At 59.2% G+C, this 23486-nt stretch overlaps 1 protein-coding gene across 1 annotated transcript; it reads right to left on the bottom strand.

Moving 5' to 3' along the window:
* Positions 1–1916: 1916 nt before the first annotated feature.
* Positions 1917–23192, bottom strand: TACC1 (transforming acidic coiled-coil containing protein 1). The gene is made up of 14 exons (XM_054396613.1): positions 23053–23192; positions 22196–22311; positions 15603–16671; positions 14068–14103; positions 11915–11975; positions 11247–11367; positions 10569–10631; positions 8231–8349; positions 7986–8062; positions 7686–7729; positions 7420–7580; positions 6831–6937; positions 5656–5776; positions 1917–4788 (listed from the first exon to the last, which is right to left on the bottom strand). The coding sequence occupies exons 1-14, from the start codon at positions 23190–23192 to the stop codon at positions 4720–4722; spliced, it is 2304 nt and encodes a 767-aa protein (XP_054252588.1). The 3' UTR covers positions 1917–4719.
* Positions 23193–23486: the final 294 nt, after the last annotated feature.

Raw genomic sequence — 23486 nt, 5'->3', positions numbered from 1 at the left:
GCGTACTGGGGGCAGCTGTGGGAGCCCTGCTTGTTGCAGTCGTTCTCGTTGGATGCAACACACCTGTGGCATTTCAGTGCTTTACCTGCATGGAGACGGAGAGGAGGAGGAGTGAGAGAGGCAGCAGCATAGCAGGAGAGAGCCCCGAGTGCCGTTTCAATGTGTGGGTTTCCTGCTGCAGCCGAGCTCTGAGGGGATGTTTGGCTGAGCGCTGTGCCGGCCGCCGTGGATGAGCAGAGCCCTCTCGTGGCAAGTGGGACCTGGCTCCTGGTCCTCAGCGTGGGGCTTGCCTCCTGCCAGAGCTCCGTGGTGTGGGAAAGGAGATAAAGCAACTGCTGGGAGAAACTGGGATTTCAGGGGTCCAGTAAACCCCTGCCCTAACCCCCTCTGACCCTGCCTTCCCCACTGGGCTCACTCGTGTCCTGCTTCTCCTTCGTGCAGCATGGCACAACCTTTCATCTACCATCAACTAAAACCAGTCCAAAGTTCATCTTCCCTGAGGCAGAGATCCCAAAACCATCCCGACCTGACCCCACAGCACTGCTGAGCAGCACAACCACCCCCTGCCTTCCCAGGCAGCTTTTTGTGGTTCTGCATTTGAGGAACCAAGTCTGAGCTGGGAAACCCCTGCCCTGGTGATGCCAGGCTGCTCTTCTTTGCCTTTGCTCTGTCCTTGGCTCTGTCAGGGGTGGAGACCAGGAGGCTCCATGGTGGAAGCTGGCACCAGAGAGAGGATGAGGGACAGATCCTCCCCTGGGTGAGCACAGAGCCACTGTCCCACCTCAATGCCTCTTTTCTGCAGTGATGAGAGCAGTGATGGGCAGGGACAACAGGGGGGCAGGTGGAGGGAGGGGGGCAGCAAGCAGAGCAGCAGCTACAGCGACTGCCATGAGCTACAGGACACTTACTTTCTCCAGCCAGGGATGTGACAATAGCCAGGGCCAGGAGGGTCTTCAGGGTGGTCATTTTCAGCAGTGTGCAGCACGGGGCTGTAGCCTCCGTTTTGTCCCAAGGTCTTACAGCTAATCTGCTTGGGTGATTGGCTCAGCAGCTGGGGATCACACACTGCAGCCCCTGGCTAATGCCATCTTAGCTGGGGAGGACAGAATGCAGCTCCCCAAGGGCATGGGCTGCTCCTGGGCATGGGAGTGGGTCTGGTGCTGGTGGAGGTGGCCAGACCTGGCCACACTTGCTGGGATGGACTCTGCTCCACATGCTGCCACTGCCTGCTTTGGGACCCCCCCTCTGCCCCCACATCTGCAGACATGGAACCTTGGTTGGCTGTCAGAGATCTTGTCCAGGCCCATCTGCTCCATCCAGAGAAGAGCCAACCACCTTCTTGCTGTTTGCAGAAGTCAGGTTGGGAGGAACCCCTCCAAATTTTCCAACTCACCAAAAGAGATGCAAGAGAAGGGCTGAAAACTTGGGGGAGGAGGGGGTGGGAGCTGGCAGAGCCACCCCTGCTCTCACCTTCTCCCAGCCCTCAGCTGGGCAGGTCTCCATCCTCACCCAGGGATTTACCTGAGTCCATGAAAGCTGAGCTCAGCACAGGGATTAAGCCAGGCCCCCACTGCCCAACGTCCTCCTGCTGCTCTCAGCTCTTCCTGCTGCCCAAGCTCTCTGGTTCAGCAGAACCTTGCTGGGACCATCACTGCAGTGTGGTGAAACCATGTCCCCAGGTGCCATGGCCACAGGCTTCTTGAACACCTCCAGGGATGGGGACTCCACCACCTCCCTGGGCAGCCTGTTCCAATCCCTGACTGCTCTTGCAGCAAAGAAATTTTTCCTCCTCTCCCACCTAACCCTCACCTGGCACAATTTCCTTCTACCACATCCATCTATAAACCAAATTCCTCCAAAAGCCCTTTGCCAGCCTGGCAGACACCCAGAAGCCTTTCAACGGTGATAAACACAGTTTTTATTCAAGCAATGAAACATGTGGGGGAGGAAAAAAAATATATTAGTAATCATTATAATAATCTCATTTGTGTGAGTATAACTCTTACAAATATTTACCTGCCATAGAAAAGGGCAACTCTTGGACATATAAAACCGATGGGGGGTGGCAGTTACATGGCACAAAGCAATCAATGCAGAGGAGGTTCCTGCCTGGGAGTGAGAGGGATCACGCTGAGGGGGGTGGGGAATGGGTGGAAGCAATTTGCAGTCAGAACGGTCACTCGTTGGCACTTCATCGTGGACAGGGGTCTGCTGGAGGATGCACACTTGGGGACACAAACACTGCGGGCAGGCTCCCACCACTGCTGGCGAGGGCCGTGAGAACTCCACCGCAAGGAGAACACAGCCAGGCTGCTGGCCCCAGGCACAGGCGTCCGTGGAGCCTCCCTCTGCCGGCTGCACATCTTGGCTGGACCCTTGGTGTCCTCACCACGCATGCAAGGGACTTACTGTGCCCTGCCCGTGCTGCCAGCCCCATGCCAGCGGTGCGCAGGTGCCAGCATTGTGCCGTGGCAGCGATGCCAAGCGGCAGCTCCGGGGCCGAGCCTCTGGTGGCTCTGGAGAGCAGCAAGAGATGCAAGAGTCCTGCCCGAGGACAGCCACAAACACAGCCCCTAGCACACAGAACTAGAGCAGCAGAGGTCTGTTTCTAACTCTATAACCATATTATAGTCAAGAAATCATTCCCTAGGAATCTTCTTTGCCTGGACTGGAAGTGCATTCAGACAGGCACAGGAATGCAACAGCACTGGGGTGAGGGGCAGCCACAGTGGCACTGGGAGATACTGGGGAGGGTGCTGCCAGGGTGGATTATTGCCATGGAGCTGCTCTCTGCAGCCAGCCAGGCTGTCCCAGCAGCTCCTCTTCGCTGAAGGGAAGACTGCAGCACTGGTGGCAGGCTGAGGGGCTTGGGGAGGTGCCAAGGGATGAAGCTTCTGCCATTTCCTGCCACTTGTGGGGCCAGAACACCCCTGAAGAGAAACCAACCTCGGACAGGGCAGGCTCCCAGTGAGCCCAGAGCCTGCTGCTCTGCTCTTCAGATGAGCAAACCTGGCCCGGGCCAAACACAGAGACCAAATTTCATCCCTTCAGGTAGAGGCTGTGGGGCTGCTGTGATCTGTGCTCCTCCCCTGGGACCTGTGCTCCTCCCCCCCGGGACCTGCCTTCAGTGCTTCAGCTCCATCAGTCCTGGTGCTGGGACCTCAGCTGCTGGGGGTCAAACCAGAAACCAGCCCCAAGCCAAGCTCCTTATGAGCTCTGAGAGCTTTGTGCAGCTCTGGGGAGCTGCTCCCTTCAGTTTCCCAAGGGCTGCAAAGAGAAGACCTCAGCTCCCTCCAAAACCTCTGGGTCTTGAGGTCATTTACCCATACAGACCCCCGGCAGGGCCAAAGGAGCTGCACCTTCTCAGGGTCACTCCCTGCTCCCTCCATCTTGCTGCAGCCCAGCAACTGGAGCCAGGCAAGGTCACCCCCATGCGGGCAGGAATGCTGTGTTGGAGCAGGAGGACCCTGGAGAAGAGCAGAGTGGTGCTGGGGTCTGCAAAACCCCAAAGGCTGGTGAAATGGGGGGAAGGGGACTCTGGTGGGCTGGGGCTGGGCTTTGGACTCCCCAAACAGCCTTTGTAGATCATGTGACAGGGACTCCTCTGCCAGCCCATTAGAGGGATGTGTGGGGAGGACAAAGGAAAAAGAACAAAAAGAGAGAAAAAAAGGCTTTTCCTTTCTGTCAGGAGAATTGTTCTGCACACAGCCACAGGTGCCCAGCTCTGAGTGGTGTCAGCCATCAGCTGCCCCCACCCAGAATGTTCACTGGGGTGACTGGGGGGGCACAGCAAACAGGCTCTGTGTGCTCTGGAGCAGGCTGCCAGCTTCTCTATCAGCTTAAATGCACAATAAATTCTCTCTATACATCCTGTAGCTAATAAAATATCTCTGGGGGGTATGGCTCTGGGTTAAACAGAAGTGGCACTGCAAGCTTGGCATGGGGAGTTAGAAAATAGAAGGAAAAGAGCTCAATTCTCTTACAAAAAAAGGTAGCAGCAAAAAGGTTTTTGTGAAAGTCTGGGAAGGGCTGGGTGGGAAGCAGCCCAAGCTGCAAAGCCTGCCCTGCGCTGACACTTCACAGCCACCCCTTCAGCAGAGGCAGCAGAGAACCTCCACCCCTGCACCTACTGCCCAGTCCCTGCCCTCTGCCTTCTGCAGGGCAGGATGCTTCTGCACCAACCCCAAGGGGCAGTGCCCATGGCACACCCATTCCGTGCCCCACACCACACTCTGAACCACACCAAACCCATGGCACCCCCACGGTGCCACTCGCCAGGCGAGGCTGCCTCATGCCACAGCCTTACCAGGAGGGCACACACAGCACTGGCACAGGGTTCACACACGGTGGTATCCCCCCCAGAGCCCCCCAAAGGCAGCTTCAGGAATTCTGCTGGAGCTTGGTGTGTCCACAGCTGAGAGGTGGCACCTGTGCAAAAGGATGGCACAGCAGCCACCCACTGCAGACCCCAGGAGGGGGGCACAAACCCCAGGAGGGGTGCACAGACCCAGCCTGACCACAGGAAGCCCAGCCCTGGGGCCCCAGGGGAACAGGCATGGGGACAAAGTGGCACAGGGACCGTGGGGTCCAGCAGCCAAGCAGGGCAGGCAGCTGGAGGTGGGTGCTGCTCTGCTGGGGGCATGGGGGGGATAAGGCAAAGTGCTCGACGTGAGGAGAGAAGCAGCCAAGTGCAGAGTGCTGGAGGAGGGGTGGTGAGGCTCAGTCTGCCTTCCCCAGCTTGGCAATCAGCTCATCACAGATCTTGGTCAGCTCCTCGATCTCCTGGTTCTGGAAGAGAAGCAGAGCTTGAGGACAGCCCCCCCGTGGTGGCACAGATGGGGGACACCACCCAGGCCCATGCCAGGGCAGGAAGGGGCAGCCAGACCCCGCACCCACCCTGGTGAAAGCTGCTCTGGGCATCACCCAGTGCTGTGAGGAGCCCTGGGCTCAGCCCTCCTCATCCTCACCAGACCCCAGTGCTGCGCAGAGACCCACTGCAGCCCACCATGCTCTGCCCATGCTCCAAGGCAGCCCTGAACCAGCAGCCACATCCCTGTGGCCATGGCTATGCCTGGGCAGAGCTTCCAGCTCCTTCCTGGCACTAGGATGTGGCCAAACAGTCGAATGACAAAGAGCAAGCCAAGAAACTACCCAAACCCCCCAAAAACCTGGAGGGTACCTCCAGCACCAACAGGATGCCCAGGGTGGCACAGTGGCAATAAACTTTGAGCATAGGAAGCTCCATCTGAACATGAGGAGAAACTTCTTTGCTGTGAGGGTGGCAGAGCCCTGGAGCAGGCTGCCCAGGGAAGTGGTTGTTGTGCTCCTTGTTTAGCAGGAGGATGGGGCCAGGCTTTAGTCAGTGGTGCCCAGAAGACAGGACAAGGGGTAACAGGCACAAACTGGAACTTCAGAAGAACATGAGGAGGAACTTCTTGAATTGAAGGGTGCTGGAGGCCTGGAGCAGGCTGCCCAGAGAGGTTGTGGAGTCTCCACCTCTGGAGACTTTCCTGCCCCACCTGGATGTGTTCCTGTGTGACCTGCCCTGGGTGACCCTGCTTTGGCCAGAGGGGTCGGACTGAATGACCACCAGAGGTCCCTCCCAAGCCCTCGGACTCTGTGAAACACAGAGCAAGGAGCCAGGGCAGCAGCTACCTTCTGCTGGAGAGCTCTCTCCAGGGACTCGACCTTCATCTGCTCCTTGCGCAGCCCTGCGTGCAGCGCCGCGCTCTCCGCCTTGGCCTTGGCGCGCACCTGAGCGATCTCCTCGTTGGCTCTGCAGGGGGGTGGGAGACAAGGGGGCAGTGGTCACCTCTGGGTGCAGCCAGGAGCACTGTGGCACCGTGTTAGACTCCACAGCACCAGCAGAGCCTGGCTCCCCCTGCCTGAAGCTGGATGAGCTCAGCTCCTCCACGTTCCTGCCTGGGAACTCTTGCTCGGAGTGAAGCTAAGTCAGCTCCTCGCCCCCCTGGCTGCCAGGGGTTGGTGCCCATCAGCTGAGCCCTCAGTAGCTGCACAACCCCTTCAGCCACCATAGCCATGAGCCCTCTGAAACATGAGAACTTGACTGAGGTGAGCTGAGAGAGGGGATTCTGCCTCTCTGCTCTGGTGAGACCTCACCAGCAGTACTGAGCCCAGCTCTGGGCCCCCCAACACAAGAAGGACCTGATGGAACAGGTCCAGAGGAGGCCATGAAGATGATCAGAGGGCTGGAGCACCTCTCCTACAAGAACAGGCTGGGAGAGTTGGGGCTGCTCAGCCTGGAGAAGGGAAGGCTCCAGGGAGACCTTAGAGTTGCATTTCAGTGTCTGGACCTGCAGGCAGGCTGGGGAGGGACTGTGCAGAAGGGGCTGTGGGGATAGGACAAGGGCAGTGGTTTGGAACTGGAGCAGGGCAGAGTTAGGTTGGACATCAGGAGGAAGTTCTGAACAGTGAGGGTGGTGAGACACGGGCACAGGCTGCCTAGGGATGTGGTGGAGGCTCCATCCCTGGAGACATTCAAGGCCAAACTTGACAGAGCTCTGAGCAATCTGCTCTGGTTGGAGATGTCCCTGCTAACTCCAGGGGATGTTGGACAAGATGACCTTTGAAGGTCCCTTCCAACCCAATGCATTCTGTGATTCTGTGACTGTAACTGGACTGAGAACCTCATCCCATTTACCTCTGTCCTCAGCAGACACCAGAGATCCCATCCAGGGGTTTGTGCTGCCTTCCTGGCAGCCACTTAAAGTCACTTGTCAAGGGCAGGTTTGCACATCAACAACCCTTCCAGCCTCAGCATAGCCTGAGGAAGGTCTTTAAGCCCCCAGTAGCCTCCTGCATGACCTTACTTGTCTAATTTTTCTTCTGCATGGACTTTGAGGGCCTGGTACCGCTGCTCCTCTTGCTTGACCCGGGTCAGATAATCCTGAGCACACTTCTTCAGAGCTTCTTCATTCTGAAAAACCAAAAAAGCAGCAGATCCATCTGCCCTGGGCCTGAGCACAGAGATGCTGCTCTGCTGGGATGATAGATCCTGCTCCCAGTGTACAAGGAAAAGGCTTTAACCAGAACCATCTGCCCCTAATGCTGGAGCCCCTGCCCCAGCCTGGCAGCATGGACAATGCTGGATGGATGCAGGCAGGGTTCCTCAGGTGCTTTGCTGTGGGACCTGCTCTCCCCTTGGCTGCAGCTCCATGCAGGGCAGCTGGCATCAGCAGGACAGTGCTGGGGAAGAGCATGGAGAAGATCCAGAGAACTGTGCTGCCTGCACTGCCTGCCCCCAGCCTTTGGAAGGCTCTTTGCTCATTTAGCAGAATTTGGGCAGCCCTCAGGCAAGGGCTGGAGCAGCTCTGCAGGGACAGCAGAGCCTGGGACAAGGTGGGGCCAATGCTGCACAGGGCCAGGGCTGGGGGAGAAGGAAAAAACCAAGGTAAGGACCTTCTTGAAGCCTTCTAGGACACCCTTCAGGTTTTCATATCTCCTGAAGAGATCTGACAGGGACCTCTCCACCGAGTTCAGGTCTGCCAGAGCCTGGTCCTTCTCCATTGTCAGCTGCTGCAGGTTCTTCTGAGAGGTCATATTTGTCCTCTGCTCATCCTCTGGGGTGGAAAATAAACAGCAGGGACACAGTCAGTGTCTGAGCAGGGTTGGCTGCAGCAGCCACCTCCCTGCCCCATGCACCCAGCCAGGTGCCAGCACCTCACCTATCATCTGGGCAATGGTCTTCTCATACTCAGCCACGATTTTCCTGGAAGGAAGAGAGGGGGAAAAGAGCAGGTCAGAGGCAGCAGTGTCTGCAGATGCACCTGCAGCTGCCCCAGGGTCCTGCTGCCCCCTCCCCATGCCCAAAGACAGCCCAAGTAGCACAGCAGAGTCCACACCTCCCACCATGTCCCACCCTGATGGTGCTGAGCCACATCACATCATCCCATCACAGCCTGTGACCCCCTCCCGGGGGGTGCACACAGAGCCAGCCCAGGCAGCAGGCAGCAGAAGGCTTTCACCTCATCTCCAAGACTTCCTGGCGGCTCTCTTCGTATTTCTTCTTCCACTCATTTGCTTCAATCTCCTTAGTGATGATCTAGGCAGCAGCAGACACAGGACCCTTGGGATGTGATCTGGATGGACCTCCCCCCCCAAGCCAGAGCAGAGCTGCCCTTGCTCCTCTCTGCAGCCAGGATGGGGTCCAGAGAGGGGCTGGCAGGACAGGGGACACCCAGGGTGGTGGGATGGAGTCCCTGCTCATTACCTCCTCTCTGATGAGTGTCAGCACAGCTGTCTTCTCAGACTCACTGAGGCAGATGGTGTCCAGGGGACTCTCACTCCTGCTGGTGATGGCCACAGGGGATTTGTCCATGGAACACAGCCCTGGATTGCCCTGGGAGGGAATGGCCCAGCTGGGATGCTGCTTGGGTTTTCTTTTCACCCCTCTCCCCCTGTTTGGGACCTTCTCCCCATTTTATCAGCTCCTGTTCAGGCACAGAACCTCCCTACCCATACAGAGTGACAGCTCAGAGCCCAGGGTCAGAGTCCACAGAGGGATTTTGGTGCCCTTTCTGCCCAGTCCCTTGGTGGGAGCTGGGGCTGTGCTGCAGGACACCCCCTGGGGCTGGGCATGCCAAAGGGGTGCCCCAGTAAGGGCCCCTGGCTGAAGAAGAAGAGCAGCTCTGAGCAGGGATCTGCTCCCACCTGATGTCCCTTCACTTGCACCACGCTTGATTAAAAATCTCTCAGGGCTGGAGGATCTCTGCTGACTGTGAGCCACGGCTTGGTGGGGGTCTCTGAGGGCCTGGGCTGTCCCCATCACCTCCCAGGCTAGCTGCCAGCAGCTGCAGGGACATGTGCTGGGTGTTGCTGATCACCCCAAAAGCACAAGGGAGCAGTGGGGGGAGCAGGTTTCACCTCCCTGCAGAGGAGGGGTCCAGCTGAACCTGCTCTGGGGTTGCCCCCACCCACCCTGAGGGACAGCCCTGCTCACCCCTCTGTGCCCCAGCCCTCAGGGGAGCTCCCAAAGTGGAGATGCTCACACAAGGCTCCCAGCACCCTCCTATGGGCTCCCAGGTGGTTGCATCCCCACTTGCCCTCTGCCCCCAGCTCCTTGGTGCTGCAGGGACCAAACCGGAGGTGGGCAGAGCTGCAGCCCCATCCCTTCCCTCGGAGGGGAGGTCCTGCAGCCGGGCAGGCCTCCAGAGAAGCATTCCTGCACGGCAGGCTGCCAGCACCGCCTGCTCCTGCTTTCATCACCCGAAGTGCCAGCCCCACGCAGCCATCTCCCTGGGAACGGCTGCAGGGCCATACATAGAGAAGGGCTTTGGAGGAGGCAGGGCTGCCTCTGCTTTCACTGTGTTTTGGAGACCAGAGCTCTGCAGCTCTTCCCCCCTCCCCTCCCCTCCTCCTCCTCCTCCTCCTCCTCCTCCTCCTCCTCTCCTCGGCTGCTGCTCAGGCTCTCCCAGCTCTGCTGCCCACAGCAGTGGGCAATGGCTGGTGGCACCCCCGGGTGCTGGTTTGGCTCTGGGCAGCCTCACCCCGGGGGAGGTTCAACCCTGTGGGGTCTGGCAGCAGCCTCCCACAGCAGGGGAGCAGCTGAACAGTACCCCAACCACTGCCCTCCCCATGGCAAATCGACCCCCCAGACTGTGCTTTGGGGGTGACCACAGTGCTGTGCCCATGCCAAGTGCTGTGCCCATGCTCTGCCCAGCCCCACACAAAAGGGTCACTTTGCCTGGCAGCCCTGTGGGGCTCAGCAGAGTTAAATCTGTCTCAGAGAAGCTCATTTTGCTGATGGTGCTAATCTCATTGTCATCTGCTTGCCACCTCCAGCAGCTTTGGACAGGAGTGGCTAAGCTGGCACGGGATCTTCCCTGCATGAGAGGGATCTTGGGGCCACTCAGGGCACATTGAGGGGTGCCCCTGTGCCACTGCTGGGGTGCCAGGGTCACTACTGGCTGCAGAGCCAGGGTTGGTTTGCTCAGTGCCTCCATCTCTGCTGCCAGCTGCCCTGCTGAATGCAGCATTGGAGGATCCCTTGAGGAGGGCACAGGCACTACCCTGCACTCCTCCACGAGAGGCACAGCTCCTGCCCTGCAGCTTCTCCTCCCCTCTCATCTCCTCTGTCCTTTCACTGCCATTCAGCCACTTCCAAACACAGCTCTTGCTGCCCTCCCACAGCTGCAGCTCTGCTCCATCCCAGCATCTCCCTGCCATGCACAAGCACCAGCAGCAGCAGCACCCAGCCAGGAGGCACCATCCCCAGCCAGGAGGCACCATCCCCAGCCAGGAGGCACCATCCCCAGCCAGGCTCCTCCAGGCCTGCTGGGAGATCTCCACCATCTCCATCGTTCCCTGTGTGAGCTTCCCAACATTCTGTCTCCCAACGAGGCTCATTTCAGAGCACTTCTGGCATCAGCAGCATCTCCTGCAGCTTCCCCCCCCCCCCTCTGCCTGGTGGAGCAGGTGCAGGAGAATCAGCCCTCCTGCAGTCCTCATGCCATGCTGAACTGCATGCCAGCATGGGCACAGCCACCCTGGTGCTGGCACAGCCACCCCAGTGCCACACTGCAGGTGAGGGGGAGGGAAGCAAGGGGCACTCACAGGGAAGATGCCAGGCCCATCCTTCTCCATCATCTGCTTGCAGATCTCCTTCTCAAAACCTAAGGACAAAAAAATGCAACCTGGTGGCACTGGCAGACTTGCTGGGGTGCAGCAGACTTGCAGAGGGGCACCCCCGAGCCTCCACATCCCCTCCCAAAAGGCTTCTTTGCCCCCAGCTCCTGCCCATGCAGGAAGGACACATCCTGCCCCCTGCAGCCTCTCCTCCTGCATCCCTGGAGTGGGAATCCAACACTCCCCTCTGCTGGCAGTTCACCCTCTGCCCATGTCCCTGCAGCTGCACCCATGCCAGCCATTCCTGAGGAAGAGCAGGGATGAGGATGCAGGAGACATGGTGCTGGCATGGGCAGGATGCAGCCCTGGGGTGAAGCACTGAGGGCCATGGTTGGTGGTGACCCGGCAGTCAGTGGTTGGACTCAGTGATGTGAAAGGTCTCCTCCAGACACAGCCAAAGCATCTGCAGGGTTCTCTGGAGCTGTGCTGCCTCCACAGCACCAAAGCATTGCCAGAGGCTGTGGAGGTTGCAGGGGTGCACAGGGAGCAGATCCCTGGAGCCCGTGGGGATGGATGCTCCTCACCTGCCTCTGAGCTGCTCTTCACTGCTGCCTCAGGAACATTTGAGCATTCAAAGTACTCCAGCTCCTCTTCTGGCTCACCCTTCTTCTCCAGCCCAGCTGCTTTCTGCATGGAGGTGGTGGAGGCCAACTTCTCCTCATCGGTGGCACGGCCATCCCGGTTTGTGAGAGCTGGGATGTCCGGGATCAGAGCTCCCTCATCCTGCAGGATCAGATCAGTTATGCAGCACTGAGCTCTACCATGGGCATCAGGCAGCATGGGAGGCTTTGCATCCACCACAGGCTTGGCTGAAGGACACACATGGTGCCAGGGAGAGGAGAGATGACCAAGCAAAAATCTACTGAAGAGAGAATGTCTGGGGGAGGCTGCAGGGAGGTGGGGGTTGGGCTCCTCTCCCTAGGATCAGGTGATAGAGGGAGAGGGAATGGCCTGATATTGTGCCAGGGGAGGGTTAGGTTGGAGGTGAGGGAAAATTTCTTTGCTGGAAGGTCAGGGATTGGCACAGACTGCCCAGGGAGGTAGTGGAGTCCCCATCCCGGGAGGTGTTCAGGAAACCTATGGCCATGGCACTTGGGGCTGTGGTTTGGTGGCCACGGTGGTGCTGGGTTGCTGGTTGGAATGGATGCTCTTAGAGGCCTTTTCCAACCCAAACAATTCTGTGATTCTGTGCCAGCTCAAAGCTCTCCAAGCATTCCCATCCCACATCCCTGTGCCCAGCCAGCGGCTCCCAGGGTGGGATCCTACCTACCTGGGCACAAACATCCAGCACCAGCGACTGTGTCTCGTAGGGCTTCACCTTGCAGCCACTCCTGCAGAGGAGAGAGAGAGAAGGCAGTGGGATGAGGCCTGGGCTGGCATGGGCAGCGTGGGGAGGGGGCAGGGACACGTGCCAGACAGCCCAAGCAAGGGGAGGCAGCCCCAGTGCCAGCTTTGCGCTCGCCAGGCAGGGATGGAGGAGGCAGAGCAAGTTCTGGAAAGAACAGAAGGAACAAGCAAACAAACCACACCACTACAGAGCGCTCAGGTTTGTCTTGGAGGTGTTTATTCCTGTTGCAGGTGAGGATCAGAAGCAGGACCCCGAGGTGCTGCTGGTGAGAGAGGGCATCCCCCAGGGGCTGGCAAGGATGGTGTTGCACCCTCGCCCTGCGTGTCCGGCGCGATGGCATCCCCAGGGCTGAGTGCCCCTTGGTTATCTGCAGCAAGGGACCATTTCCAGGCTGTCCCATGCCCTGGCCCTGCAGCTGGAGGTTTCCCTGGGGCACCTCTGCAGGATCCAGGTATGTCCTGTGTGAGCTGGAGCCGCACTAGAGAGCTCTGCTTTGCTTGCAGGAGGGCTCCAGGGCCACCTGCTGTGCCTCGAATGCTTCCTCTGCCAGATGCAAATGTCCCGAGGAGAGGAACCTCATGAGCAGGAGAAGGTTTAGCTGAGGTTGGTCTTGCAGGTGGTCCTGTGGCTGGATGCCCTCCAGTGAGGAAGCTCTTCCTAGAACTTTGTCCTGTGTTCCTCAGAAGATGCCATCCTGGAGCCTGCCTGCACAGAACTGCAGGGACAGCCACGTCCTGACACAGCACCCTGCACCCTGCACCAGCTCCAGGCAGCAGAGGGACTGTCCCATGCCATGGGTGGCACAGGTCCATGCCTCTGAGGGCATCATTGAAGAGGTGGTGTGCATCACAGCACTCCCCTGGCACACAAAGGAGAGGCCAAGCTCTCCTCCTGCATCTCACTACCCTCTTGCTCCACCTTCAGCCACCAGGTGCAGACCCCTCAGAAGGCAGACACTGGCTGAGCTGGAGACACCTCTGTGACAGCCACTGCCGGGACCTGGGCAGGGACCTCTGCTTCCCCTCCACTCTCCAGCCAGAGCACAACGAGCAGTGTGGCTCCTGGGGGTCCTTACACACCCCTGGGCAGGCTGAGAAATGGCTCCTGACTGACCTCTGCCAGGAGCAGCCCAACCACAGCTGGCTGTGTCCTCACCCACCCCTGCTCCACACCATCTCCTGGGGCTGCTCTCATCACACCATCAGGTACCTGGTGTGATCTCCACCCCCAGCACCAAGATAAGGGCAAGGAAGCTGGGGAAGGGTCTGGAGATCAGGTCTTGTGAGGAGCTGAGGGAGCTGAGGGGGTGTAGCCTGGAGGGGCACAGCACAGGGCACTCAATATCTCACTGGGTGCCACCGTGGGGCTGCTCATGCCAGGGTTGCAGCCCAGCCCTGTGGAAGCAGTGCAGGGCAGCAAGTGGAGGCTGCTTTACTGAGCTGTGCTCTCTGACCCCCCCAGGATCTCACAGAGCAGCTCTACCACCCCAGCTGTGGGCACAGGAGGGGTGCTTCAGGGCAGAGCCACAGGCAAATCAGCTCTGGCAGCCACCAAAGAGAGTCCTGTTTGGAGCTGCCTGTGAGCTCCCTGGGACTATCCAACACATCCTGGAGCAGGAGATGGTTCCTGACTCCCACACCTCCCAGGTGGTGCTTTCCACCTTTCCCTTCTACAGCAGCTGCCTCCCCGGTGGGGGTACAAGACATCCTCATCCTCAGGGCTGAAATCTACCTCTGCAGGGACCTGGATGCACCAACACCTGCTGCCCCCCAGGAGCTGATGCACTGCTTTTGGGTGCTGGGACATCATCAGAAGGCACTGAGGGTGGGCATGCAGTGAGAGCCAGCATGGGCACAGGGTTTGGCTTCTCCTCTCCTCCCTCAGCCCCAGGCACTGGCCAGGCTCAGCTGCCCTGGGGAACCATCCCCAGAGCTGCAGGACACAAACCAGGCAGCGGAGAGCACGAGTCAAAGGGCAAGAAGGAGCCTGCATGCCATGGAGACAGCACACACCAGAGAGAAAGGGAAGAAACCAGCACAGGGAGAGAAGAAAGAAATACAGAAGAGAGTACTTACAACAGAAAACAGAGAAATTTCACTTGCTCAGTGGTCCTGATGCACCAAAGCATGGACAGGGAGAGAGAGAGACAGACAGATGGAGAGAAGAGTGTGTGAAAAGCCCTGGAGCTCAGCCCTCACCTGGAGCAGCACAGCAGCTGCCTGGCTCCCTTCTGGGAAGGAGCACACACAGAAGGGATGTTCTGAGCCTGCATTTGCTGCCCACAGCTGTGGGGTGACCCCAAAGCAGGGAGGTGAGTGCCAGGAGCATCCTGTGCTGCTCCAGGGGGATGGAGCTGGATCATTCCCAGCTGTGTGCCCTCCCTGCCAGCTCCTGGGCACACGTGGCAATGCCAGCTCTTGCAGAATCCACATGGACTCTCTGCAAAGGATTTCTAAGAGGAAAAAATATCCAACACACCCTGACTGCTGCTCACTAGGTCCTGTCTCTGTAGAGACTCTCTGGCTGGTTTCCCACCACCGGCAGGGCAAAGGCTTCTTTGGGCTGGTACTGAAAAAACAGCTCCTGAAATTTCTCCCTCTCCAGTTTATTTCTTGCTTCTGCTTTCAGCTGGTTCCAATTACCCACAAATTATAGTGGAAGGACCCAAAATTGGCAGGGCAATTATTCCCTTGTGCAACATCCCCTTGTCTCCCCTCACCCACCCAGAGTCCCTGTGGAGGGAGGGTGGGGAGAAGCCAAGCCCAGCTCAGCAGCTGCTTTCTTAAACCTCAGGCTGACTCCTCAGCACTGCCCAGCCATGAGCTGGAGAGCACACAGCAGGTGGAACACCAAGGAAACAGCAATGGTCAGCTGTGAAACCTGCTCCCAGAGGACAGCAATGCTGTCTGCATTCCTAGGAGGCACCAGGAAACCTCCATCTACACAGGGGAGTTAAACAGCACAGCTCAGGAGCTAAAGATGCACTTCAGGAGGAACAACAAACTCCCCACCACCTGTGCAGATGTGATAAAGGCAGCAAACAAATCTCCCCTTCCACCTCTGCTCCCTTCCCCTCCAATAAAGTGAAATTCGATGGCAGCTCACAAAATGCCCCAGCAGCACCTCAGGAATCAGCTGCCCCCCACGAGCTCCACAAGGTCCTCATCTGGGCTTGGCAAACCCCTCAGGCTCCAGCCTCCATCACAGACTTGCTCTGACTCCATGACCACACAGCACCCTGAGCCCAGGAGCTGCAGCCCCAGGAGGGGTTTCCAAAGAGATGGTTCTGAGATGCAGGTCCCCATCCATCCCTTCCTGCTCTGTCTGGGACCTGGGACACCAGCACTGCTCTGGGGACTCCAGCACTGCTCTGGGGACTCCTGTCCCTCTCCTCCCAGCTCTTCCTGAGCAACTGGGGTGCCAGCAGGGCGAGGGGAGCTGCCCCAACAAGGTGTGGATAAAACCAGGGCAGCAGCAGGACCTGAGGTGCACGTTGGTACTCAGGGCTGGCTCAGGAGCAGGAGCATCATCACCACCACCATCACCACCAGGACTATGCCCACAGACAGGGGAGCAGGGAGGGCTGCCAGCTGCCCACACCAGCACTCACGTTATCAGACGTGACTTGGGCTTCTTCGGGGAGTCTCTGCCTTCCCCCAGCTCCTCCTGCACCTCCAGCGTCTGAGACTCCAGGATCTCGTTCAGGTTGTTGTCAGCAGCGGGGCAGGAGTCAGCACTGGCGAGGGTCTTGGTGGGCTTAAATGGATCCACGGAGTCAAAGTTATTGGGGTCAAACTGGTATGAACCTCTGGGGAGGGTCGGCGAGTTTTGCAGCGCCGAGCTGCCAGCAGAGGGGTTGGGACCTGGGCTGTCCCGGAGCGCAGGACCCAGCCGCGGGGAGCCTCGGGGAGGGGGTGAGTCCGTGGGACCCCTCCCTGCGTCCTCGGCTGATTTCTTGGGGGACTCTCGGTGCCGCTTCGGCGTCAGCTTGCTGGCCGGGATCCTGCTGCCCTTCCTGGGCGCAGCTCTCCTGGACTCGGCGCTCTCGCCGCTCTCTGAACAATCCACCTCGGGTCTGGGGACCTGTTCCTTGGGCTCCGGGTCCGCCCCCAGCTCACCGGCGCTGCCCCCGGGATGGGGGAGGCGGCGTGGGGATGCCGGGGGGGAGCTCTGCAGCCGGCAGCCCCCTGCCACAAAGGGGTTCACGCTCTCGGGGTCGAACCGGTCGGATGCTTGGGGCACTGGGGTCTCCTCTGTGCTTTCTTCTGTTTTCCTCCCCAGCGAAGGGGATTTTCCTTTCCCGAGCTGGTCCTGGTTGGCCAAACCTTCCCGTGCCGGGGCATCAGCCTGCAGCTCCGCTAACCCGGTCCCGGCGCCCACCGCCTCCTCCCCTGGCATGACCTGCTCCGGGGCGGCTGTGCCTGCATGGGGCACCAGGGATGGCTCTGCAGTGGGCACGGCGGCACAGCCAGCGCCAGCCCCGCACCCCGGCCCAGCCGGAGCCTGGCTTCCAGCCTGTGGCTGTGTCAAGGACCAGCCTTCGGGGCCGGTGTCCCCTTTGGAATCCGAGCTGGCTTCAGGGGCTCCGATCTCCAGCCGAGCCCCATCTTTGGGGTGCTTCCCAGGCGAGCTGTCCTGGTGGGCATCCCCTACCAGCAGGTCCCCATGGCCACTGTGCTCTGAAAAGACAAAAGGAGGTGGTTAGAGCCCTGCTTGCCATGCACCCTCTCCCTGAGGGGCTCCTCTCCCCTCCTCAGAGCTGCTCCAGGGTCAGATTGTACAGGCAGTGGGGTGGGAGGGGGGCACAGCAGAGTGGTGAGACCCTCAGAATGTGGAGGGAAGGACCTGCCAGCAGCAAATCTCTGCCTGCATGTTTATGCCAGGGTTACCATGCTGCCATCAAAGTTCCCTAATCACAAATCCTGATCCATGACTCAATCACTATTACTCCAATCCCTTCCCCTAAATCCTTTTACTGTTTAATCCTTTCTCTGCTGTCAAGGGATGGGGAAGCTCCTTATCTACTGAGGCATCCTGAAAGCTACACCCACCCAGGACCAGCAGCCAGGACCTTGGCACAAGGGGAGAACACCCAGAGCCACTTCTGCCCAGCTCATCTGCACCTCTTCTCCCATGTCTCCACCAGGGATGATCACACAGATTCCTGTGATGAGGCAGAATGGGATCCTGGGGTGCCCAGCACCCATCAGGGAGTGCAGACAACCCACAGCTCTTGCTGGCACCTTTCTGGGGAGACACAGCCCAGCCAAGTCCTCCCAGGGCAGAACAAAACCAGAGCTCACCTGAGGACTGAACTGGTTTGAAAACCTGGCTGATGGATGCAGGAACCTGCCTGTGCCCTCCACTGCCACCACCCTGCCCTGGCACATGGGTGACAGCCACAGGGGTGGGGGTCATGCTGAGTGTGGCCTCACTTTGCAAGGAGGAGGTTTGGCTGGAGGATGCCAAGGACAACCTCCTGCAGCCCCACACACATCCCAGCAGTGTCTCATGGAGAGGGTGCTCCTACACAGGGCATCTGCAACCAGCTCCTGTCTGCTGGTGACCCAGCAGTGAGTCCCAGGCTGGCAGCAGCAAAGGGAATCAGGCAAATATCTGGTCCCAGGGCTAATCCAGGACACAGAGCCAACAGCCCTGACTCAGCTGATGGCTTGTGGTTTGCATAATTGATCTCCAGGACGCTAAAAGCGATGGCACTGAATCATATGGGGCTGCATGCTCCCTAAGACTGCAAAAAAACCTTCCTCTGACTGCAAAAAACAAATAAATGAAGCCCTTCCTCCAAGCAGCCTTTGTCTTGCTCTTCCTCCAAACAGCCCTTGTCTTGCTGCCCCAGAAAACACAGCAGTAAACACAAATCCAGGGGAGATGAACTTGGAGTGCAGCCAGAAAACACTCAGAGGCAGCTCCTGCCAGACCTCTCCATCATTAGGAACCAGGAAAACCTCCTCAACAGACCCTGAAGAAAACTTTTATGACACTTGCAGCCTTGCTCAGCTGCTTTCAAGCTCAGCGAGACAGCCCAGCAGAGAGGAGCAGACTTCAAAGCCAGGGCAAAAAGGCAACTTCCAAATGCATTTCACATTCCCACTGGAAGGTTTCACTGCTGCTGTTCTCACAGACACAAAGCCCATCCTGGTTTGCAGCCCAAGCCATGAGTAATTCCCTCTGGAATAACCAGCAGTCGGCACGCAAACCACTCCTGCTGGCTGTGGATATCTGCAGGGCAGGGAGAGGGCAGGGCTGGTGCCTGTGACCATGCCTCAGAACAACCTTTTCTTCTCAAAACTCAGAACCAGCTCTCCCCATGGGGTGACTCACTTATTGGCTTGCACTTGAGACAACTCAGCTGCTCCACAGCCCCTGCCTGCAGCACGTGGGGAACTGGAATGTACTGGGAGATAGAAGGTGCAGGTGAGGCCTTGAGCAACCTGGGCTAGGGCAAGGTGTCCCTGCCTGTGGCAGGGGAGTGGAACTGGATGAGCTTTAAGGTCCCTTCCCACCCAAACCATTCTATGATTCTATGCAGGACAGCTCAAGAGCTCTCCTGTGATCTTGGCCATCTGCTGAAGTAGGACTGACCCTTGGGTAGGGGATGGGTATTGATCCCTTGTGCCAGTTCACAGACATGCTCAGTGTCTGAAGGAACAGGAGCTGAAGGGTCAGCCAGAAGCCTGCCCACCTCCACCACAAGAACCCCATCCCTGCCCTCCCTGAGTGCTCACTCACTGCCCCAGAGTCCTGATTTCCAACCCAGCTTGGGCTGAGCTATTCAATCCCACCTTGGGGACCACAGCCTTAGGGGCTGAGGCCACCCTGGGACAGGCTCATGCTGGCACCGAGCTGGCTCCACACAGAAGACAAAGGCAGGCAGAGCCATGAGGTCAATTAGTTCTCCAGAGAGTGCTGCCAGGCTGCAGAGTGTGATGGTTTGTGGGGCACAGCCCTTGGCACAGGGACCTGCTGGGCCCATGGGTGTTCTCTCACAGGGATGCAGCCCCAGCCCCTCCAGCCTGCTGCTGAGTAAAGCACCCTAATGGCATCCCAGGCAAACCCACCCCACCCCACCAGGGTCCTCCTGCCTAAGCCAGGGCTTGGGGGTGGCACAGCCTGGCCCCAAATCCCTCCAACTCCAGCTGGGCTCCGCAGTTCCTCCCCCCACGCATTTCCTCTGCCTCTGACACAGCCTCCCATCAGCTCCCAACCAGCTGGACCCTGTGTTCCTGCAGGAACAATTGCACAGGATGCAGAAAGCCCTGACCCCGAGGGCCTCTGTGTGGGGAGAGCCAAGGTCTGCACACCAGCAACCCCCCCCGCCGCAGCTGCCTGGCCCTGCTGGGTACCAGCATCCTGATAACCTCCGTGCAGCACTGCCTGCTCCCCAGGGAGCCCTTCTCCAGCCTGGCAAGCTGCCTGCAGCTCTCCCAGTTCCTCCAGAGCCTCTGCATGCATTTCCCTCCTGCAGCCACCCCCGAACAGTCACGTTGCAGAAGCTGCCACACTGGCTCAGCTCAGCTCACCCTGCCCCTGCCCACTCTACCTCTGCCCACTCTGCCCCCACCCATCCTGCCCTGTCCAGGGCTCCTGCCAAGGAAACCAGCCTGCAGACACAGCCAGCTGCCCCACCAGGGTCTCACAGCTCCAACCCTTCCTCTGGGCCTAAGCCATGCTGGATACCTGATGGGACCCCAGGAGAAGGCAGTGTGTCCCCCATGCCAACCCACAGCATGCAGCTTTCCCCCCTCCAGACCAGCTCTTCTCACAGCATCCATCCCAGCAGATGCCTTTCAGCAGCATCCCAAAAAGGTGACCCTGAGCTCTCCTGTTTCCCCTCTGGCACTGCGCCCTGCAGATGGGGACATTTTAGTCCCAGCATGGAAATGGACACTGCCAGCATGCTCAGTGACTCCAGCATCCATCCCAAGCACAGATCCAGCACTCTGGATCCCTGAGACCAGCAGCTGTACTGAGCATGGAGCACAGACCTACTGCTGGCACACATGGAAGGGACACCAGGAAGTGAAAACGGAGTTTTTCCTCTCTCTGAAGAAAAACATTCAGCCAGGACAGGCTGGCAGCACAGCAACAGGCACTCTGTGCACCACAATCCTTTCTCTTGCCTTCCTCGGGCTGCCATCAAACACAAACACCAACCAGCTGAGCACTTTCCTCCCCACCACCCCAGGCTCCCTCAGCTGAATCAGGAAAACTTGGCAGCGGCAGCGCTGCGCAGGCTCCACTCCCTTTTCATCCCACAGCCAGCGGCTGAGCGAAGCAGCAAGGATCCTCCACACCCCCCCTGGTGCCAAACACCACCACAGCCACTGAGAACAACCCCTCCAGTATCTGGAGCCTGCCTGCCTTTGTGCACAGCCCGAGCCAGGCAGCTCTGCCTTGCCCTGCTGGCTGGCACAGGATGTCTGGCCGGTGAGACTCTGCTGGGGGCTCAGCTAACAGCTCCTTTCCTCTTTTGGCTTTCAGCTTTTGTGTGACAGCCGTTGGGCTATTTTTAAACCTATTCTGTTAAGAAGCACCAAAGGATGCTGCTATGAGCACACCAGGAAGCAGTGCCCTGAGTCAGGGTAACACAAGTAAAAGCTGAGGAGCCTGCTCCCAGCGCTACCACTTCCATATTTGCTGCTTTCTGCTCATTGCCTTCCACAGAAGGTCTCCTTCTGGCAGAGAGCTCCAGCAGGAATGGGACAGAATTACAGTCCCTACCCTCTGAGGCAGCAAGGGGAGAACTGTCTGAGTGACCCTGAATAGGCAACTCCAGCCCCTTCCCCAGGGTGATGGGACCAGAGGAATTATTGTCCCCAAGGGCAGGGTTTAATACAGCCAGAATCACAGAATGCATGGGGTTGGAAGGGACCCTCGAAGGTCCTCCTGCCCAGTCCCCTGCAGTCAGCAGGGACACCTCCCACCAGAGCAGGTTGCTCTAGGCAGGTCACCCAGCAGAGCAGGCAAGTCCCAGCTCCTGGCTTACAAGTTTCCTAACCCTATTTATTCCCAAGTAAGGGTAAGACTGCAGCTGTAAGACAGCCTTCCAGCCAGTGAACAGTCAGCCTTACAGTCAGCTTCTCCAGACAGCACATCCACCCCAGGGAGATGCCATGCTGGCCTGTGTGCCAGCCTGCATGCCCACCTGTGTGTCAGCCCATGTGCCAGCCACAGGGTTGGGCTGGTGAGGCCCCAGGAGCACACAACTCCCCAGTGACTACAGGGCAGCAGCTCTCCTCATGCCAGACAGCTTGGTTGTTCCAGCAGCCTTTATACCCAGATGCCTCCCAGTCATGGCATTGATCAGCACTGCTGCTCCTGAGCTGCAGCCAGACCAAAGGGCACCTGCTGCTGCAAGGATGAGGGCTTGAGGTATAGATCACTTCAGGCAGGATCATTTGACACTCCAGGGTGCACACCACAAACTCACAGCTGCACACAGAGGATCCCTTCCTTCCCTCCACCCTTTCAGAGACAGCAGAGAGCTGCAGCTGGAGCCAGGGGAGGAGAGGGATGGAGCTGGGTGCAGTGGTACAGCAGGTCTGGCTCTGCTGTCCACCAGCCAACGAGGAAAAACAGCTTCTGCTGCAGATCATCCCCTCGGCCACACAACACTGTGGGCTTTGTGCACAGAGCCCTGGCAGCAGCCAGCTCCCTCTGTGCAAGAGCCATGGGCCAGTGGTGTGTGGGGCAGCTCCCACCAGCCAGCAGCCTGCTCTGCCCTGCGGAGGAAGTGGCGGAGGACACTGACAAAATGCTTCAACCACATCCTGAGTTCCTCCCCAGCAGTCCATCAGAGATTCACAGAACCCAACACAGCCTCTGCAGCTCCCTCACCCCCTCCCAGCTCTGGAACAGCAGGAAGGTGCCACCAGTGCAGGTCAAACAGCACAACAATCGTTTTGCACTGTGTAGGCATGAGCCAAGGGGGGCAAACTGACTCTCAAATCAACCCTCCTGAGCCTCCAGCCCCCTCAGATTGACTCTCCAGGTCCCTCAATAAATCAGCTTTCCACTCCAGTGAGGGAATGGCCCTCTGCAGAGTGCTGGCATTTGAACCATCCAGGCCATTAACCACCAAAACCGTGGCAGGCATTGTTCAGAAGCAGCAACCTCTCCTTGACCCCACCCTGGCTTTCTGCACCTGCAGCCGAGAGCAGAAGGCACAGGTTGGTCGCTTACCTTTGATGCCAGCCTCAGGCTCCAGCGATCCTGGCAGGGGCTCACAAAACTCCTTTATGGGCGAGCAGGTTGGCGTTTGTGCTTCAGGGGTCTCAAAGTTACCTTCCGAGTCCGAGCTGCCGAGGAGGGGGAAAAGAATGAGGCATTACCACTTCCCAGGTGAGCTCTGAGCTCCTCCACACTGCCCACACCTCCTGCCAGGCCAGCTCCCGGCCGGCCCTGGGCATCCTGCGGCAGCAGGGACGCACTAGTGAAGGGAAAAGGGAGAGCAGGTGAAACATCATCACTGGAGCAGGCTGCCCAGAGAGGTGGTGGAGTCTCCTTCTCTGGAGGCTTTCGAGCCCCACCTGGATGCATTCCTGTGTGCCCTGCCCTGGATGATCCTGCTCTGGCAGGGGGGTTGGATTCGATGATCTCCAGAGGTCCCTTCCAACCCCTACCACGCTGTGATTCTATGAGCAACCCCCCGCACACCCCAACTCTCCAGGTCCTTTCCCAGGCTGGCTGAGCATCCACCAGTGGCCTCCAAGGACGCAGCAACCCCACTGGCGTCTCCCCACCCAGCTCCGGTGGGATGCTGGATGGTGGAGCTCGGGAAGCAAGCCCTGGTGCCTCTGCCGGGTGCCCGCCAGCATCTTCCCAGCTCCAGCCAGAGGGACGGCTCGTCCACAGCCTCTGCCCACCCTCCCCCTTCCTAATAGGTTGCGGCCCCCCCGGGCAGCCAAGCTGATGCCAGGCAGCGAGCGGGAAGCCTTGCATGACGTGCGTGGGTGCGGGGAAGAAGCTAAGGAGGGTGCGAGCAGGGGAGCGATGCGGGGAAGAGGCAGGGGTGGAATGCAGGGGTGCGGGTCACTTGCCTGAAGCTCAGAGCCGTGCCCTCCGCCGCCGGATCCTCCCCGGTCCCACCGTCTTCCCCCTCGGGGCTGCCCCCGCCCCGCACCGCCGACCAGGTCCACCGGGCCCATTGCACCGGCGAGAGCCAGGCGCTGAACGCCATCGGCCCCCGCTCCGCTCCCCGCCGGGCTGACTGCGGCCGCGCCGCCCCCGCCGCCGCTCAAGGGCCTCCCCCCGGACCGTACTACTCGCGGCGGGGAGAGCTCCCGCCGCCCCCCGGCACCGCCCGCCCGGGAGGGACCGGCCCACGGAAAACCCTCCCCACACCCCAACCCTGGACCCGCAGCCCGCCCGCTCCCGTGGCTGGACCCGGCGATGCTGGGACGGGGTGGGGCGTGGGGGTGGAGGATGCGGGGAGGGACACGGAGCACCTCCCGGGCTGCTGCGCGCCAGCCCC

The sequence above is a fragment of the Indicator indicator genome, chromosome 38 (genome assembly GCF_027791375.1).
Source record: "Indicator indicator isolate 239-I01 chromosome 38, UM_Iind_1.1, whole genome shotgun sequence".
In the NCBI taxonomy this organism is placed as follows: domain Eukaryota; kingdom Metazoa; phylum Chordata; class Aves; order Piciformes; family Indicatoridae; genus Indicator; species Indicator indicator.
This window is presented reverse-complemented; position numbering and strand designations above follow the sequence as displayed.

What these genes read in the sequence shown, in the direction of transcription:
- TACC1 (XM_054396613.1), bottom strand. Translation starts at nt 23,192, where the DNA reads ATGGCGTTCAGCGCCTGGCTCTCGCCGGTGCAATGGGCCCGGTGGACC. An exon ending in TGACACTCATCAGAGAGGAG is followed by an intron (nt 8,063 to 8,230) that starts GTAATGAGCAGG and finishes GCTGCTGCCTAG; the next exon opens with ATCATCACTAAGGAGATTGA. An exon ending in CAGGAAGTCTTGGAGATGAG is followed by an intron (nt 7,730 to 7,985) that starts GTGAAAGCCTTC and finishes TCTTCCTTCCAG; the next exon opens with GAAAATCGTGGCTGAGTATG.